Source organism: Falco cherrug, chromosome 4, assembly GCF_023634085.1.
Source record: "Falco cherrug isolate bFalChe1 chromosome 4, bFalChe1.pri, whole genome shotgun sequence".
NCBI classification, from domain to species: Eukaryota; Metazoa; Chordata; class Aves; order Falconiformes; family Falconidae; genus Falco; species Falco cherrug.
Genome location: NC_073700.1, coordinates 29119272 through 29135291, shown reverse-complemented (window position 1 = coordinate 29135291; position 16020 = coordinate 29119272). Strand labels below are relative to the sequence as shown.

General features: G+C 62.8%; 2 protein-coding genes across 2 annotated transcripts; one reads left to right on the top strand and one right to left on the bottom strand.

The window, feature by feature from the left end:
- The first annotated feature begins 4006 nt into the window (after positions 1-4006).
- FSCN1 (fascin actin-bundling protein 1) lies at positions 4007-14824 on the top strand. Its single transcript, XM_055709448.1, has 5 exons — positions 4007-4870; positions 11985-12141; positions 12621-12742; positions 13024-13191; positions 13296-14824. Exons 1-5 carry the CDS (start codon positions 4048-4050, stop codon positions 13496-13498), a joined length of 1473 nt encoding a protein of 490 aa, XP_055565423.1. The 5' UTR covers positions 4007-4047; the 3' UTR covers positions 13499-14824.
- On the bottom strand, positions 7409-11604 carry LOC129736005 (transcription initiation factor TFIID subunit 4-like). The gene has a single exon (XM_055709449.1). It carries the CDS (start codon positions 8584-8586, stop codon positions 7453-7455), a length of 1134 nt encoding a protein of 377 aa, XP_055565424.1. The 5' UTR covers positions 8587-11604; the 3' UTR covers positions 7409-7452.
- Positions 14825-16020: the final 1196 nt, after the last annotated feature.

Genomic DNA, 16020 nt, shown 5'->3' with positions numbered 1-16020 from the left:
ATTTTAATGAGGCCGGGGCGCCTGCCAACTGTCGGGAGAGACGCTGGGGAACCTCTGCTGAGCTGCCTGGTGGCATATGGCAGTGAGGCCGGGGCAGCCGGGCACCCTGGGGTGCTCCCCGTGGCCCCCAGCAGCCGCAAGGGATGTGTTGGGGATGCCGGGGAGATGCAGCCTCGAGCCAGGGTGTTTGGTCTGTGCCTGGGGCTTGTTCCCAGCCCCAGTCCAGTGGTCCCCGATCGCTGGGCTGTTTTAGCAAAGCCCGTTATCCCACCAAAGGACAGCTCACTGAGCTGCACAAGGTCACTCTGTCCTGTACAAAGGCTCGTCTTGTCACCAAGCCCTGTACTGCTCAAGGACAGAAGCGGCTGGAGAGATGGTGGCCACCCAGCACTGCAGTCCCCAATCTCTGCTAAGCCCCTCCGGGGGTTGAGTGGGCTACCCACCCTGGGGGAGCTTCCCAGGCCAGCCTTGGCCATCTCACAGCCACTGCCACAAGGGACATGGACACCCCTGGGGTGCCTGTCTGCACATGCCAGTGACACTAAGCCAGGGTTTGTGGCATGCAGGGGTCCTGCGGGAAGCAGGGGGCTGTAAGCCAGCCCGTGCCCCCTGTGGTGCTGGGATGAAAACCTGCGAGCAGCCCCCTTGCAGTGAGCCCTCAGGATTGCTCCAGCAAGGACGAGGAGGGCTCAGGCCAAGCTGGCAACCGAGATGTGTCTTGAAGCCAGAGGACAGCTGTGCTGAGAGGTGACCTGCTGCACCAGCTCTGGACACCCCGTGACACAGCCGTGCCCAAAGGGGCTGTGTGACAGCGGCAGGGCTGGGGACACAACCCAGAGCATCCCCCGCTGCTGTGCCTGGGGCTGCTGCCTCTGCCACCACGCTGCCCCTTCACCCGGGGACATCTGCTGCCCTGGGATGGCTCCGCTGCCCTCCTGGGGGGCACAGGGATGAAACAACCCATTGCACCCCTATAACTCTTCAGCAGACATCGCCATATGTGGCATTTGCATTGCAGGGATGCATTTGCCATCTCTGCCCTCTGCAAGCCCCTCTAGCCCGATCTCACGAGCTGGACCAAATGCCCCAGGCCTGCTCGCCAAGGAAGCCGAGCTGCAACAAAAAGCATCCAGGCAAGCATGAAAATCCGAGGGCGTTTCTGTGCCCAAGGCAGGCATGACAAGGGTCACCCCATGACCGGGGCTCCTTTTCTCTTTGCTTTTCTTTCTCCGAGCCCGGGTTCATTTGAAGTCCCAGCGGGTGAGTCACGCAGCCCCTCTGGAGGGGATACGGCCGCCCTCCGGAAAGCCCTTGTCATGGATGCCATGCGCCAGGGATTGGGTCTCCTGCTGGAGCGGTGGTGGGAGGGCTGCGGGGGGTGTGACCTCAGAAGCGTTTAGTCACGGTGGCTTGCAAAGACGAAGGGAAATGCAATATATAGAGGGAAACCCAGCGCCTTGCTTACTGCTCCAGCGCACACGGCACGCACGGATGCACTCAGGAGACAGGTTTTGGCCGCTGCATCCCCAGGCTCAGGGACACTGGTCAGCCTTTGCCACCACAGTGACATGTGGGGACATCTTAGACAGGATTTGGGGCTCTCCCATCCCCCCCTAGCGAGCAGAGGGTGCAGGCAGGCTGCCCACTCTGTGAGGGCAGGCGCGGCTGAGCCAGGCAGTGCCAGCCATCCATGCTGGGCAATGGGGAGAAAACAGGGTGGTTTTTTTTTTCCCCCTGCATAATTGCTTTTTTTCTTGTGTGTGTGTGTGTGTCCAGCAGAAAAGCCATTTCTTTCTCACCATCTGCCTGCTGCGGCAGGAGAAGGCAGATCCCAGCAGCTGTGGGCCTGGGCAGCTGCTCACCCTCATGACCGGGTCCTAGCGCCCGGGTACCTTTAGCAAGAGGAGCAAAAGGGGTTTGCAAGACAAACGTGGATCTGCCTTGCTGGAGCTGGGGGGTGGGGTGGGGTTGTTTCCCACCCAACTGTGGGGTTGGTTGTGGTTGCAAATGGTCTGTCTGTCTGTCTGTCCAGATTTGCAGATTTGCAGGACAAGCAGGAGCACCAGCAGGTCTGGCCGAGGCATCCAGGCAAACAAACCCCATCCAGGGCTGGCAGGTTTGCCCTGGGGCAGTTGTGCCATCGCCCCCCAGGGCAGGGATGGGTGCCGGCGGCTGAGCCCTGAGCTGGAGCAGTGGCACTAACCAGTACAGCCAGTGCAGAACCAGTGGAGCCTGGAGGGCCTGGGGTGGTGGGGGCTGGACGCGGTCCTGCCTGCATTGGATGAACCTGGGGGGGGTCATTGTGCCAGCCAGCCCCCAGTGGGTGCACAGCCGGACCCTCCCACCTCTGCCCAGGCTCCAGCCCTTCCCTTGTCCTGCTTCAACTGGGGCAGGTGGTGCAGCTCACTCGTCCAGCTGAAAACCATCCTCTGCGTCCTTCCCTTCCCCTTTCTCCGATGTTCTGGTTCCGCACGTTTCTCCAGTGAACAGCTCATTTCCCCCAGCCAGCTCCCCCCCTGCAAGTGCCCGGGAACACGCATGCAGCAGGGGGGCTTCAAATCTGCGTCTGCAGCCATGCTCGTATTTATCTGTGTTTGCTTCCACGTGGAAGCATCCACGAGAAGTGTCCCTGTCCCCAAGGAGCGGAAGGGCAGCACTCCTGGGCAGCACAGGCGCCTCTCCCTGTGCTGCACCCAGGCTGGTCCCTTCCCATCTCGGTGGCAGCCCTGCCCTGGGTGCCAGCGGAGCATGGCCTTGTGCTGCACCGCAGCACCACTCACCTTCACCCTGGGAAACCACCTGGAGCACCCGCCTGGCGCAGGGGTGCCCATCGTCTGCTTCCGGCTTTGCTGCCGGGATCCGGGTTCCCCAGGGCCTGGATGCTCCAGCCTCACTGGTGCCTGGCACAGGGTGTTGCAATGGCTCGGAGATGGTGGTGGTGGGCAATGGCACCTTTCACCCTTCTCCCCTCCTGTCCTGCAGCCCTGCAGCGTGGCCAACAGCCTGGTGGGGCAGAGGGGGTGTTTGTGGGGGTCTGGCACTGTAGGTGGAGTCTTGCAGTGGGATAGGGATTTGCCATGCAGAGGGATTCTTGCAATGCAGGAGGAGGACTTGTAATGCAGGCGGTGGTCTTATAATGTGGGGGCTCCTGCAATGCATAGGGGGTCTTGCAGTGTGGGAGGGGGTCTTGCTGCGCAGGGGGTGTTCTTGCAATGTGGGGGGATCCTGCAGTGCAAGGGAGCTGTTGTAATGCAGGGAAGACTGGCTGTGCTAAGAGGTCTTAGCACATATGGGGGGTCCTGAAATTCAAGTGCCTGGGGGGTCTCCCCATGCAGTGGGCACTTGCATTGTGCCTGTGTGTCCTGCAGATCAAGGGGGCTCCTGAAATGCAGGGAAGGGTCTTGCCATGCAGTAGGGGTCTTGCAATGTGGGGGGATGTCCTGCAGTGCAAGGGGGCTGTTGCAATGCAGGGAAGGCTCTAGCCATGCCAAGGGGTCTTGCAACGTATCAGGCACGGGGTGGGGGTGGGGGGGTGTCCTGAAGTTCAAGAAGGCTTCTGCAGTGCCTGGGGGGATCTTGCCATGCAGTGTGGTCTTGCAGTGGGGGAGATCCTCCTGGGGAGGTCTTGCCATGCAGTGGGGTCTTGCGGTGGGGAGCGTCCTGAAATTCGAGGGGGCTCTCCAGTGCCTGGGGAGGTCTTGCCATGCAGGGGGGTCTCGCAGTGGGGAGGGTCCTGCCAATTGGACGGAGCTTTTGTAACGCGGGGAAGGCTCCTGCCATGCAGTGGAGCCTCACCGCGGGGGCTGTCCCGCCATCCGAGGGGGCTGTGGCCGCAGCTGGCCGGCTCCTGCCACGCCGCGGTGCGGGGGCGCAGCGGCGGCGGGCGGGGGTCGCGGTGGGGGCCGGCCCGGCGGGCGGGGGGCGGCGGGCGGGGGTCGCGGTGGGGGCCGGCCCGGCGGGCGGGGGGCGGTGCCGCGGCGGCGGCGCTATAAAGGCGGCGTCGGGGCGGGCGCGGCGGTCGGCGGCAGCGGCGGCGGTGGCGGCAGGATGACGGCGAACGGGACGGCGGAGCCGGTGCAGATCCAGTTCGGGCTCATCAACTGCAGCAACAAGTACCTGACGGCGGAGGCCTTCGGCTTCAAGGTGAACGCCTCGGCCGCCAGCATGAAGAAGAAGCAGATCTGGACGCTGGAGCAGGACGGGGAGGACTCCAGCGCCGTGCTGCTCAAGAGCCACCTGGGCCGCTACCTGGCAGCCGACAAGGACGGCCGGGTGAGCTGCGACAGCGAGGAGCCGGGTCCCGACTGTCGCTTCTTGGTGGTGGCTCACGGCGACGGGCGCTGGTCGCTCCAGTCCGAGCCCCACCGCCGCTTCTTCGGCGGCACCGAGGACCGGCTCTCCTGCTTCGCCCCCGCCGTCTCGGCCACCGAGAAATGGAGCGTCCACCTGGCCATGCACCCCCAGGCCAACCTCTACAGCCTGGCCCGCAAGCGCTACGCCCACCTGGGGCCTCGCCGCGACGAGCTGGCCGTGGACCGCGACGTGCCGTGGGGCGTGGATGCCCTCATCACCCTGCTCTTCGTGGAGCAGCGCTACAGCCTGCAGAGCTGCGACCACCGCCTGCTGCGCTGCGACGGCCGCCTGGTCCCCGCCGCCGAGCCCGGCACCGCCTTCACCCTCGAGTTCCGCTGCGGGAAGGTGGCCTTTCGCGACGGGGAGGGTCGCTACCTCGCCCCCTCGGGCCCCAGCGGCACCCTCAAGGCGGGCAAGAGCGCCAAGGTGGGCAAGGACGAGCTCTTCGCCCTCGAGCAGAGCTGCCCGCAGGTCGTGCTCCGAGCCGGCAACGACAGGAATGTCTCTACCCGGCAAGGTACGAGGGGGTGGGAATGGGGGGAGTCCCTGGGGTCTCCAGCCCGGGGTGAGCCCCTGCATCCCGCCGGCATCGGCGTCCCTAGGGAGCTGCCTGCCCCGAGCTGCCCCCCTGCATCCCTCGGGCACCACCGCCGCATCCCCTCCATCGCCCCGGAGTGCCACCCCAGCGCTGCCCCCCTGGCAGCCCCCCGCGTCCCTGCAGCATCCCCTGCCTTCCTGCAGCGGCAGCCCCCCCCGCCCCAAGGGGGCTCCCCTGCATCCTTCTGCCATCACCTCTTTAGGGTGTCCCCCCTCGCGCTTGAACCCCTTTTCGCACAAGTCCCCACACCCCTCTCCTGAAGCCACCATCGCCCCAGGGCACCCCTGCTCCCCTCCAGCATGGCTGCCCGCGGTCCCTCCCCCAACCCCTCCACCCCCATTCCCCCCGCACCCCTCCCTTCCCCCTCTCCCAGCCCTGCAGCATCGCCTGCCTGGGGTCCCCTGGCCCCCCCAGCCCTTCAGTGTCACCTCTGCAGGGTGCCCTGGGCAGGGGGGACAGTGAGGGGCCTGCTTTGGGGTGCGGGGATGGACAGGGCAGGGGGGCTGTGGGGGTGGATGGGGCCTTCCCTTGTTGGAAGGAGGCAGGGCTGCCATCCCTCGCCTTCCTACCTGCAGAGCTCATTGTTCACCCAACAAAGCCTCCACCAACCTCCCCCTTCCCTCAGCCATGTGCCCTGCAGAATGGGGCCTGGGGAGGCTGCGGTTGCCCCCATGGGGCAGTAATCCCCTCCCCCCAAACCCGTGGGGCTGCATTTCCCAGTGTGTGGGGGCTGGGTGCTGCCCAGCCCACCCCCAGCCTTGGCAGTGTTACATAAACGGCTTCGCCAAAACACCCGCATCCCACATGCACCCGCATCCCACATCCACCCGCACAAAGGCAGCCGCTGCGCCTGCCGCGCCGCCCGCACCCATCCCCGTTCCTGCCGCTCGCCCCAGGGGCCACCGTGCTGCCTGCTTCGGGCGTCACGGCCACACGGCACGGCTGCCCTGGGCACATGGCCGCCTGCCTGCCCTCGAGTACCCGGTGCGCATCCCACCCCCTAGCTTGCAGGGTGCTGGCAGGGAGCCGGGGGTCCCGGCTCTGCGGGCTGGGCGATGCTGGAGGTGCATGGCTGCCTGCCGGGCTGGTGTGGGAGCCGTGGGGCACGTCACCGGCACGCCGAGTCAGGCCGGCACACGCCGGGCGCGGGATGGGTGCGAGCATGTCTCACTGCAGCGAAGCCTGGAGGAACAAGCAGCGGGGAATTTTTGTTGTGTGTATATACAATATTTCAGGGTGAATCCTCGTCTGTGCCTGAGCAGCTCCTTGCCGGGAGCTCGCCACCTTTCTCCTTTCAGAGAGCAAATCCTGTGCTGCAGAGCAGCCCCTTAAAAAAACCAAAATAATGCCTGCGAAGATGGGCAGCGGGGACTATTTGCCCAGGCGTAGGGGTTTGGGGAAGAGAGGAGGAGGATGGAGATGGCGGGAGGCTGCCGCAGCGCCGTGGGGGAAGGGCTTGCTGCAGCCCTTTGTCACCGGAGATGGGAAAACCAGATGTGGGGGGAGATTGTGCGGGATGGGGTGGCGGTGGCGGGAGCCCCACGGCGTGAGTGGGAGCACTGCTGGCGGACCTGCCGGCTTTGTGTGATTCACATGGATGGGGGTGGTGGGAAGGGGAGGGGGCACAAATCTCCCCAGCAACAGGGGGCTCTGGGCTGGGCCCGGCCCCGTTCCAAGCAAAATCCAGTGGGGAAGGGTGCGCCGGGGCTGCACACCCTCGCTGCTTGAGTCCATTTTGGCCGGAGAAGCCGTTTCTACCTGGTTTATCCTGCCCGGCAGCAGCGAGAGGCTGGGAGCTGCCGCGCTCTGGGCTCGCCCTCCCTTCTCCCGTCGGGAAAAGTGCCTTGTCCTCCCAAGGTTTCGGAGGAGGCAGCCGACAAACAACCGTCGGAGGAAGTGGTTGCAGACAGCCCTTTCCCCCGCCGCGCTGATAAGCGCCGCGCTGCTGGCAGAAGTGCCGATGGCCACCCGGGATGGCTGCCCGGGATGCGGGTGGTGGGCATGGGAGGCGGGCGGTGGGCACGGAGCGGCTGCACCTGGGAATGGGCAGCTTGTGCCCGCCTGGGGTTAGGGAGGGAGCAGGGATGGCAGTGGCTGTCCGCCCCCCGAGGAGTGGGGACAGGGCCACCGGGATTTTGTGGTTCCCCTGGCTGGGAGCTGGAGCTGGTCCAAGCTTGGGACAGCGCTGTCCCGCAAGTGTCGAGTCAGCTCCTGGCCGGGAGCCTTCTCCCTGTCCCTGGGATGGCCGGTGTCACCACCGCCTGCATACGGGGCACTGGGGACCACGACACCACCATCCCGGGGGAAGCATGAAGTAGGTGCCAGCCCTGCCTCTGCACCAGCACTGGGGCTGGGGGGGCCCTGGCACCGCTGCCCTGCCTCCAGCCACAGGATGGGCACCCTGGGGAGCCTCAGGCTCCGTGAGACCCCCATCTCCCCATCGCGCCTCCGAACGGAGCCGTGTCGGGGTGCTGCCAGCAGAAAGCGGCCTCCTCCCCGCCTCAATGGCTCCTTTCTAGCCCCGACTGCGGCAACAAAAGGCCCTTTGTGGGCGCGAGGGTCCCCGGGGGCAGAACGCTGGCGTCCTCCCCGCTCCGCTGGGCCCCTGCCAGCCCCCCGCCCGGCAGAGGTGCTCCGCCTGCCCCCCCCCCACCCGTGGGGGGGGAGAGGATGGGCCGACTGGGAAGCGAGGCATTTCGGGAAATGGGGGTCCAGGGAGGGGGGCGAGCGAGCAGGGCGGTGATGGGAGTGCGCCTGGGCATGCCAGGTTGGTGACCGGGAGCTCTGCTCCGGGGCTGGGAGCCCTCCTGGCCTGAGGTGGGGAGATGTGGCTCTGGGTGGGGAGCGTGACTGGGGGCACACGCTCGGGTGCAGGTTTTCATCTGGAGATGCCAAGTGGCGCGTTGGTGCTTGGGGGAGACCACAAAGCCACAGGAAATCCATAGGGAAGGAGGAGCGGGTTTTCCAGGAAATCCATGCTTCACCCCCACCCGTGACCCCCTTGCAGAGCTGCACCCCCAGCAGAGGAGCTGTGTGGTCCCTGGGTGCTCCAGGCTGTTGCTTTTAGATAAAAACATCTTTGGATTTATGTACGGTTGCAGCATAAGCCCGTCTGGAGGGGACGAGTCTCGGAGCACGTGTGCAGCTGTGGTGTGGGGTGCCAGAGCCCTGCAGGGAGACCGGACCCAACGTGCGCCGGCAGAGCTGGCTGCAGCATCCCCTGGGCTGCTGGGGCACCAGGACCCGAAATCCTGCCCTGCCACCCACGAGGGCTCGGGGGCTTTGCCAGCACTCCCTTGGAGGAAGGCAGGCTCAGGTTTTATCAGCCATAACCGTGGTGTTTCTGCAAGGGAGCCTCTTGGCCTCTGGGGAGTCGGAGGATGGGAAAGGTGCAGCCTCCCGTCTGCTCCGGGTGCTGGGCAGGGCTGGCAGCTGCCTGCGGGTCCTGCCAGCTCCCAGCTGGAGGAAGGCAGCGAGCAGAGCCTGTGCACGGGCAGCTCCTGACGTGTGGGTCTGCCCCCCGTGGGTCCGAGCATGGGGACTGCTCCGGCTGGCTTGTCCCACTGGCTGGCCATGGTCCGCCGGGCTCTTGGCCTCCTCCCCATGGAGCGCATCCCACTGGGTCTCACCAGCATCCCAGGATGGCATGTAGGGCACCACCTGTGTGAGTTTAATGTAGAGGGAAGGTCTTCTACATGCTGTAAATGACCCCCACACTGGGTGTGTGGCCCCTGGTGGCACAGGTACAGCAAACTGCTCCTTTAGATGGAGAAGCCTCTCCCCAGGAGATGTGGGAAGGCTCGTGCTCTGGGATGGCCACAGGCCTCCATGCGCATCTGCCATCCAGGGTTGGAGAGCAGCGAGGGCTGGGGCATTGATCCTGCAAACCCGAGGGGCTGGCAGCAGCTGAGGGGCTTGGGAAGCCCTTCCCTGCGCCAGCGCCGGCTTGTCCCCCATCACCCTCCCTGGCTCTCCGAGGACCTTGAGCCCAGGGCTTTGTTTGGGGGTGGGGGGTGGGGCACAGTGTTAGGCAGCCCTTGCGGGGGGATGTGCCTCAGCTCCCACCTCCAGCCTCTGCATCCTCCCCAGGACCCCCCTAGCAAACCCATGTTGTGGATGGAGCCGGAGGACATCCCACACAGGGAATCTGGGGGGGAGCAGCCGTGCCCCCCTGCTCCCCAAACGCTGCCCTGCCGCTGTGTGATTGCCCCCCTCCAGCCTCCAGCTGTAATTAGCAGCTTTGTCAAGGTCAGGCAGAGTCGTGCGGCTCCAGACTGTAAATTTACCAAGAGCGGTAATTAAAGCGTGATTGCAATGGGAGCGGCACAGCCGGGCCGGGCGCTGCGGGAGGGCGGGTGGCTGTGGGCTCCCTGCCACAGCCCTGGGCTGCAAAAAGCGGGGTGGTGGCAGGGGGTGGCTGGAGGGACAGCCTCTGTGTCCTCACCATGGGGACACGGGGACATCGCTCCTAGACCTGCCATGGTCCTACCGCCTCTCTGCCCATGCTTCATCCCATCCCTCCCCGCTCTGACCCCCCAAACCTCCTGCTCCAGCTCAGTTACAGCCCTTTGAAGCTGCCTTCTGCCCCCGCCATAATTGCATTCCTTTCTGCTGAGTCGGTGTAACCCAACCCAGCGCCGCTTTTGGGGAGGGGGCGGTGGGAGACCCTCCTGCAGCACCAGCAAAAGCCAAACCTCCCTGCCACGGCCAGAGCCTGGGCAACTGCACGGCAGCGGGGTGGGGGGAGCCCGGTGGGTTCGCTGTGCTCTGTGGTGAGGGGTCCCTGGGGGTGAGGGGATGGTGTTGGGAGGCTCCCAGTGCTCCTGTCCCCCCTCCAGCCCATCTGTGGCGCAGAGCATCCCCCCAGGCTCTCCCCATCCTGGTGCCTGCAGGTCAGGCAGCTCTTTGCTGAAAAGCCTGGCAAGGAGGAAGCTCTGCTGCCTGCTTGCCCCCCACCGCAATCATCATCATCAGCACTTGCAGGTTAGGGGGGTTCAGGGGTGCTGGCAGCCCTGGGTGCTGGGCTGCACCTCCCGGCATCCCCGCCCGCAGCCCAGTCTGTCCCTGTGAGCCCCCGCAGAGCCCCCCTGTGCAGCGCGCAGGCGGCTGTACAGCTCTCGGAGCAGCCCGCTGCGGCGCTGCTTTCCCGGCGGGGGTGCAAAAATCAAAACCAAATGTTTCCACCGACCGCTGGCTCAGCCCCTGGCAGCCCTGGGAGGCGGCGAGTGTGGGACAGCTGTGCCAGCCGAGGACTCTACCGGCGGGGCTGGGCTTGGTGGCCCTACAGCACCCCTTTGCCCCCCGTGCTGCCCCAGATACGCCGGGGAGCAGAGCAGCGGGGCGGTGGCGTGTCCATCGGGAGCTGCAGAAGGTGCCGGAGGATGCTCAGTGGGAGAGGGAGCTGAGAACAGGCAGCGGTGTGGCAGCCATAGGACAGTTTGGGTGTGGGAGAGAAGATTACAGCCAACAAAGCAAAGCCCTCAAAGCCTGATCCCTTTGGGAAAGGTGGGAGACTGATAAGCGAAGCAGAGATGGCTCCTGGGATAGGGGTGGCATGGGATGGGGACGGCTCTCGAGAGATGCAGGCGGGCGATGGGAAGCCACCATCGCCACCTCTGAGGCCGACAGCTGGTGTGTGGAGGTGGATGGTCCCTCCTCAGGTGGGTGCAGCTGGTGGGACTCACTGGTGGCTGTGCCGTACACAAGGGCCACCCCGGCGGCGGTCCCTGGAGCCCTCCCAGTGACCCTGTACTGCGGCATTCCCACTCCCAGCAGCTGAGGAAGGTGCAAGGGGCCAAACACATTGACCAGCCCCACGAGCAGGTCCTTGGCTCCAGGAAAAGGCAGAGTTGGGCAGAAAGGTTGCACACGCACCTCGCATCCTTTACAGGACCTGGTGCATGGTTGGACACCACATGGGTGCTACAGGAGAGGGATGTGGGTGCTTTCTGCTGTGAAAAACTTACCCAGCTGTACTAGACCCCAGTCTGTATCGCCATCCTCCCCTGAGCTGTTCCCATTGGTTATGGACCTGTGCTCCACTGGTGGTACTGGGGCCCATCTCCACTCATCCCAGCTGTAGGTAGACAGGGAGAAGCGGGGGCCGAGCACCGCGCCCCAGCTCCCTCCCCAAAACCCAGCACGGCAGCTTGGCTGTTTTGCTCTGGCTGCAGGCTACGGCTTGTGACTCGCCTCCTCAGAAGTATTTTTGGGCAGAAATCCACCAAGCTGGAGAGCTCTGGAGAGGATTTGGCCCCGCTAGCCCTGACTAAGCAGGTTTGCTTAGGCTCAGTGCCTGTGGGTGGATGTGCATGTGGCCTGGGGGGGCCAGCGGTTGCCCCAGGACTGTGGCTGGTGGCCCCAGGACCAGCTGCATCTGCCTCCAAGGTTGCCAAGGGCAAATGCTGTCTCTGGTCCCGTTGGTGCAGGGATGGGTCATCCTGGCTGGCAGAGCTGGGGGACCGGCTGGTCTGACTGGGAAAGGCTTGGCTGCCCCAGGGCTTTCCCGAGCTGCCTCCCTGCAAACCTCACCGCCCTGAGCCCTGACAGGCTGTGACAATTTATGGATGAAAGATGGTGCCACGGTGCTTAACCACGCCGTGAGCTGGGGATTCATAGGTGGCCCAGTGGCCTCTGCTAATGGATTCAGTAACCTGGCTGTCACCCTCAGGGTGTGTGTGTGTTTAAAAAACTACAGCCCTTTGTGCGTGAAATACCTTGGCTGGTCTTTGCTCGATGCTTAATCGTGATGGAGCTGATGGTGGTGGAGCCGGAGAGTCAGGTGGCTGCCTCAGCTCAGTCCAGTTTATGGCCTCAACACCTGAGCAGCCAAATGCAAACCTGGATTTGAACGCAAAATTCCGGGATGGGATGGTGTGCGAGGGATTTGGGAGTCAGCAAAGCTCACCCAGGGGAGTGGGAGCCCCTCTCAGTGGGGTTTCCTGGGCTGGTTCCACACCTGGACCTGCTAGAGGTGGTTTGGGGTCCCCCCCGGCCTTGTGCACCCCCACTTCCATCTGCCTCTGCCCTGCAGGGATGGACCTCTCAGCCAATCAAGATGAGGAGGGTGACCAGGAGACCTACCAGCTGGAGATCAACAAGGACACCAAGAAATGCGCCTTCAGGACCTATACTGGGAAGTACTGGACGCTCACCTCAAATGGGGGCATCCAGTCCACCGCCTCCACAAAGTGAGTCCCCTGCCCCCACCAGCCTGGGGCCGTGCATGGGCTTCAGGGACCCCTCTTCATCTGCCAGGGTTATCCTGGGGATTTTCCAGCCTAGGCGCTCATCCCAAAACGCTTTCCAGCGAAGGCGGTGAATTCCCTGGAGAGCCCTGGGGCTGGCCCGGGGCTTGCCACCCACGATGCTCAGGAAGTCCTTCGGGCCACGTAATCCTTCCCGGCCGGCTGGGGCTGTTGAAATGCTTTACCCCGCAGTTCAACCCTCTGCGAGCCAGGCAGAAACCCCAAAAATGCATTTGGCTGCCTGCCTGCCTCCTGCCCGTGGGGTGAGGGCTTTGATGGCCACTACGATGTGGCCCATCCTGCAAAAAATGGATCGAATTGGGATCTCCCGGTTCCTGCTGTGACCCTTTCCAAGGTGGTGGGGTGGCACCGGCAGGTCCCCATCTGTCACATCCCACTGAAGGCTCTCTCTGCCCCTGCAGGAACGCGAGCTGCTATTTTGACATCGAGTGGTGTGACAAGCGCATCACCCTGAAAGCTGCCAACGGCAAGTACGTGACGGCAAAGAAGAACGGGCAGCTGGCGGCCTCCATGGAGACAGCGGGTAAGGGACCCCCTTAGGGACCCCTGTCCTGTGCTGGGGTGGCAGGGGATGGACAAAGTCCCCGCTCCGAACCAGACTCCTCTTCCGAATGATGCTCAGGGATGCAGGCAGTAAGTTTTCTTAATGACAGTTTCACATGCTGTGAGGTGGGAGGCCAGATGGGGTGGGTGAGAAATGTGTGGGGGGCACAGCCCACCCTCCTCACTGCTGCCTGCCGGCTGTGGGGTCCGGGCGCTGCACCCCCTGGGCTGCTCTCATATCCTTTCTCCCCTCCGGCGCAGGTGAGACGGAGCATTTTGTGATGAAGCTGATCAACAGGCCCATCATCGTCCTCCGTGGCGAGCACGGCTTCATCGGGTGCCGGAAGGTGACCGGCACCCTGGACTCCAACCGATCCTCCTACGATGTCTTCCAGCTGGAGTTCAATGACGGAGCCTACAACATCAAGGGTGAGTCCTTGGGGGCGGCTACGGGCTGGGGGCAGGGTGACGGCCATTGGGGTCCCTGTGGTGGCTCACAGGGCCACCTTGTCCCCTCTCCCTCTTGCCTGCAGATGCCACTGGGAAGTACTGGATGGTGGGGAGTGAGTCGTCCGTCACCAGCAGCAGCGACACCCCCGTGGACTTCTTTTTTGAGTTCTGCGACTATAACAAAGTGGCCATCAAAATCAATGGCAAATACCTGAAGGGTGACCATGCTGGGGTCCTCAAGGCATCCGCCGACGCCATTGACGCCTCCACCCTCTGGGAATATTAATGCACTTTAGCATACCTCCCATTGCCAACTTCTCTTTTCCCTCCTCCGTCCTTTTTTCTTTGGGTTTTGTTTCTCCTCTCTGTAAAAGGATTTTCAGACTGGCTTGCCCTTTCCTCCTGCCATAGAGTTGGTGCGTTATGTGGGAGGTGGGTCTCCATAAATCCCTGTAAGAACTGGAAAAGTGATGGGGCAGCCTGCCTATAGCTCTGTAGAGGGGTCTGTCTCTATCCTCCTCCCCCCTTGCCTCCCTCCAGGTTTGCTGGGCTTGGAAACTGCTGACCCCCATCCCAGCCCTGAGCATCACCTTAGGTAGTTCAGTTTCCACTCCTCGATTGAAAAAAAGGGAATAAGATCACCTCCATGCTTGCTTCCACCATATCAGCGCTGGCGCCGCCCAAATCTGTCCTGCCAGTGTCCCCCAGCACACCTGTGCCATCCTGACCTGCTCCAAGCAGGGGCAGAGCGATGGTGCTGGGCTCAGCCAGCTCCTCCTGGCTCTCCCTGGCAGCTTCTCTCCGCTCCTGGCTTTCGGGGCAGGATTCATCCCTGGCGGAGCCGCTGAGGTGACCTTATATATCACAGCAGCCCTGGGGCTGGTGTGTGCCGGCATGGGTCCCCATGGAAGGGCCACCAAGCTGACCCCCCCAACCCCTGCACCTGGAAACGATTTTTTTAGGGTGATCCCGTCTGGAAAGCCTCAGTCTTTCATCTCATGGAGCCCCACACGCCTTGTGTCCCTCTGCCCCTCCTTGTGCTTCTGGCTGTGGAGGAGCATCATAGACCTCGGCTGTGGGGCCGGCCGGGCGGGTGGCTGCCTGAGCTGGTCCTGCTGCTGTGCCTGGGAGGGGATGGCGTGGGGGGGATGCAGAGCTCGTGCCGGGTGGGGGCTTCACCCAGCCCACCTCCAGCGCTGGCAGGCTTTGGTCCCCGCAGGAGCCCAGCTGGCCGATGCAACCTGCCCTGGGCGGTGGCTGGAAGCATAAACTGCAGATTTTGGTTTACAGAATAGAAAAGTTCCTTAGCAAACTTTGCACAGTGATATTTGCTCAGTAGCTTTGTTGGTGGTTTTTTTTTTTTCCTTCTCTTTTTTTTTTTTCTTTTTCTTTTCTCTCTCTCTCATAAAATACTGGAACAGTGAGGCAAATCACTGAACACCTAATGCTGAATTAGGAAGTGCCCGTTCCTGTGGGCTACCCTGAGGAGGGCAGCTCCTCATCTCGCCGCCCCTGGGGCACCTGGGCTCGGCTCTCATGCCATTGCAACCCTACTGGAAACATTAAAAAAAAAAAAGGAAAAAAAAAAAAGAAAAAAAAAAAGACCAAAACAGTATTTTTGTTAGTCTCTATTTATATATGCTCTCCATGGCACTGTGTTACCAGCTGTTGTCTGTACTAGGTCTGCATTAGAGTATAACGCTGTTTGTAACAGGTGATGCTGACGTGTTCGTTAGGGTGTTGAAAGGCACTTTATCCTTTGGGGGCCTTCCTGGGGCCGGGATTCGCTCCCTGCAAACACACCAAGGAGCCTTTTCCCTTTGGGCCCCCACTGGGGAGGGAGCGCTGGTGCCCACCCCACACCAAGGGTGCTCGCGGCATCGCTGCGGTGCCAAACCAGGGCCGGTCCCTGTCGCCGCAGGCAAGGTAGGGGCTCGTCAGCCTTAAAGCCATGTGGAGGGGCAGCCCTCCATAGGAGCTTGGTGCTAACCTCTCAGCTGGGACAGCGAGCGACCCATCCCCTGCCAGGGGGACACCTCTGGGCCAGGCTCCCTGGCCGGCGCAGGGGATCCTGGCTGGGACTCTACCTCGGCTCTGCGCTCACATCCAGGGGCTGTGGTGCCCACCCGCCCGGGGACCGCGCTGCCCCTCGAAGGACAGAGTGTCTTGATGAAGCCCTGAGTGACCCTGTGACTTGGCACACACTTTTTGCTGGCCTTCACCCCCTCACCGTGTTGCCTCTGCCCTGTCCCCCGTCGCAGTTGGAACCATGTAACTCCCGCTCCAGCTTCTCCCATGTGACACTAGGTCATCATCTCTCCTGTCTCCTTATCGGGTGTCGTGACTCTCTGAAAACATCTCACTCTGAAAATTTTAAGTTTTGGGTTTGTTTGGGGTTTTTTTTTTTTTATTATTTTTTTGTAAGTGCCATTTGTATAACTTAAAAAAAGCTTCAAATGGAGAAAGATGAATAAAAAAAACTTGCATTCAGATAGAAGCAGCGGTGTGTGGTCTGTCAGGGCAGCTGCAGCTGGGGCTGCAACAGCCTTTTAATGAGGCACGAGGCTGAGCGTGGGGCAGTTGGGGGCCAAACTGCTTCACCAAGACTGAGCTGGAACTGGAGGGCTCGGGCGGGTGGGTGGCCAGGGAACAGTGGCCAACAGGCTCATCCTACCCAAGGGACTAAAGCCAAAGCCGGCTGGAGGCTGGTCACCTCGAGATGCTCAGGGCACTGCACCCACCTGTGCAGCGGTCAGGGATGCACCAGCACCCCAGCTCTCCTGTGAAGGCACTGCCTTTTTTCCCCGT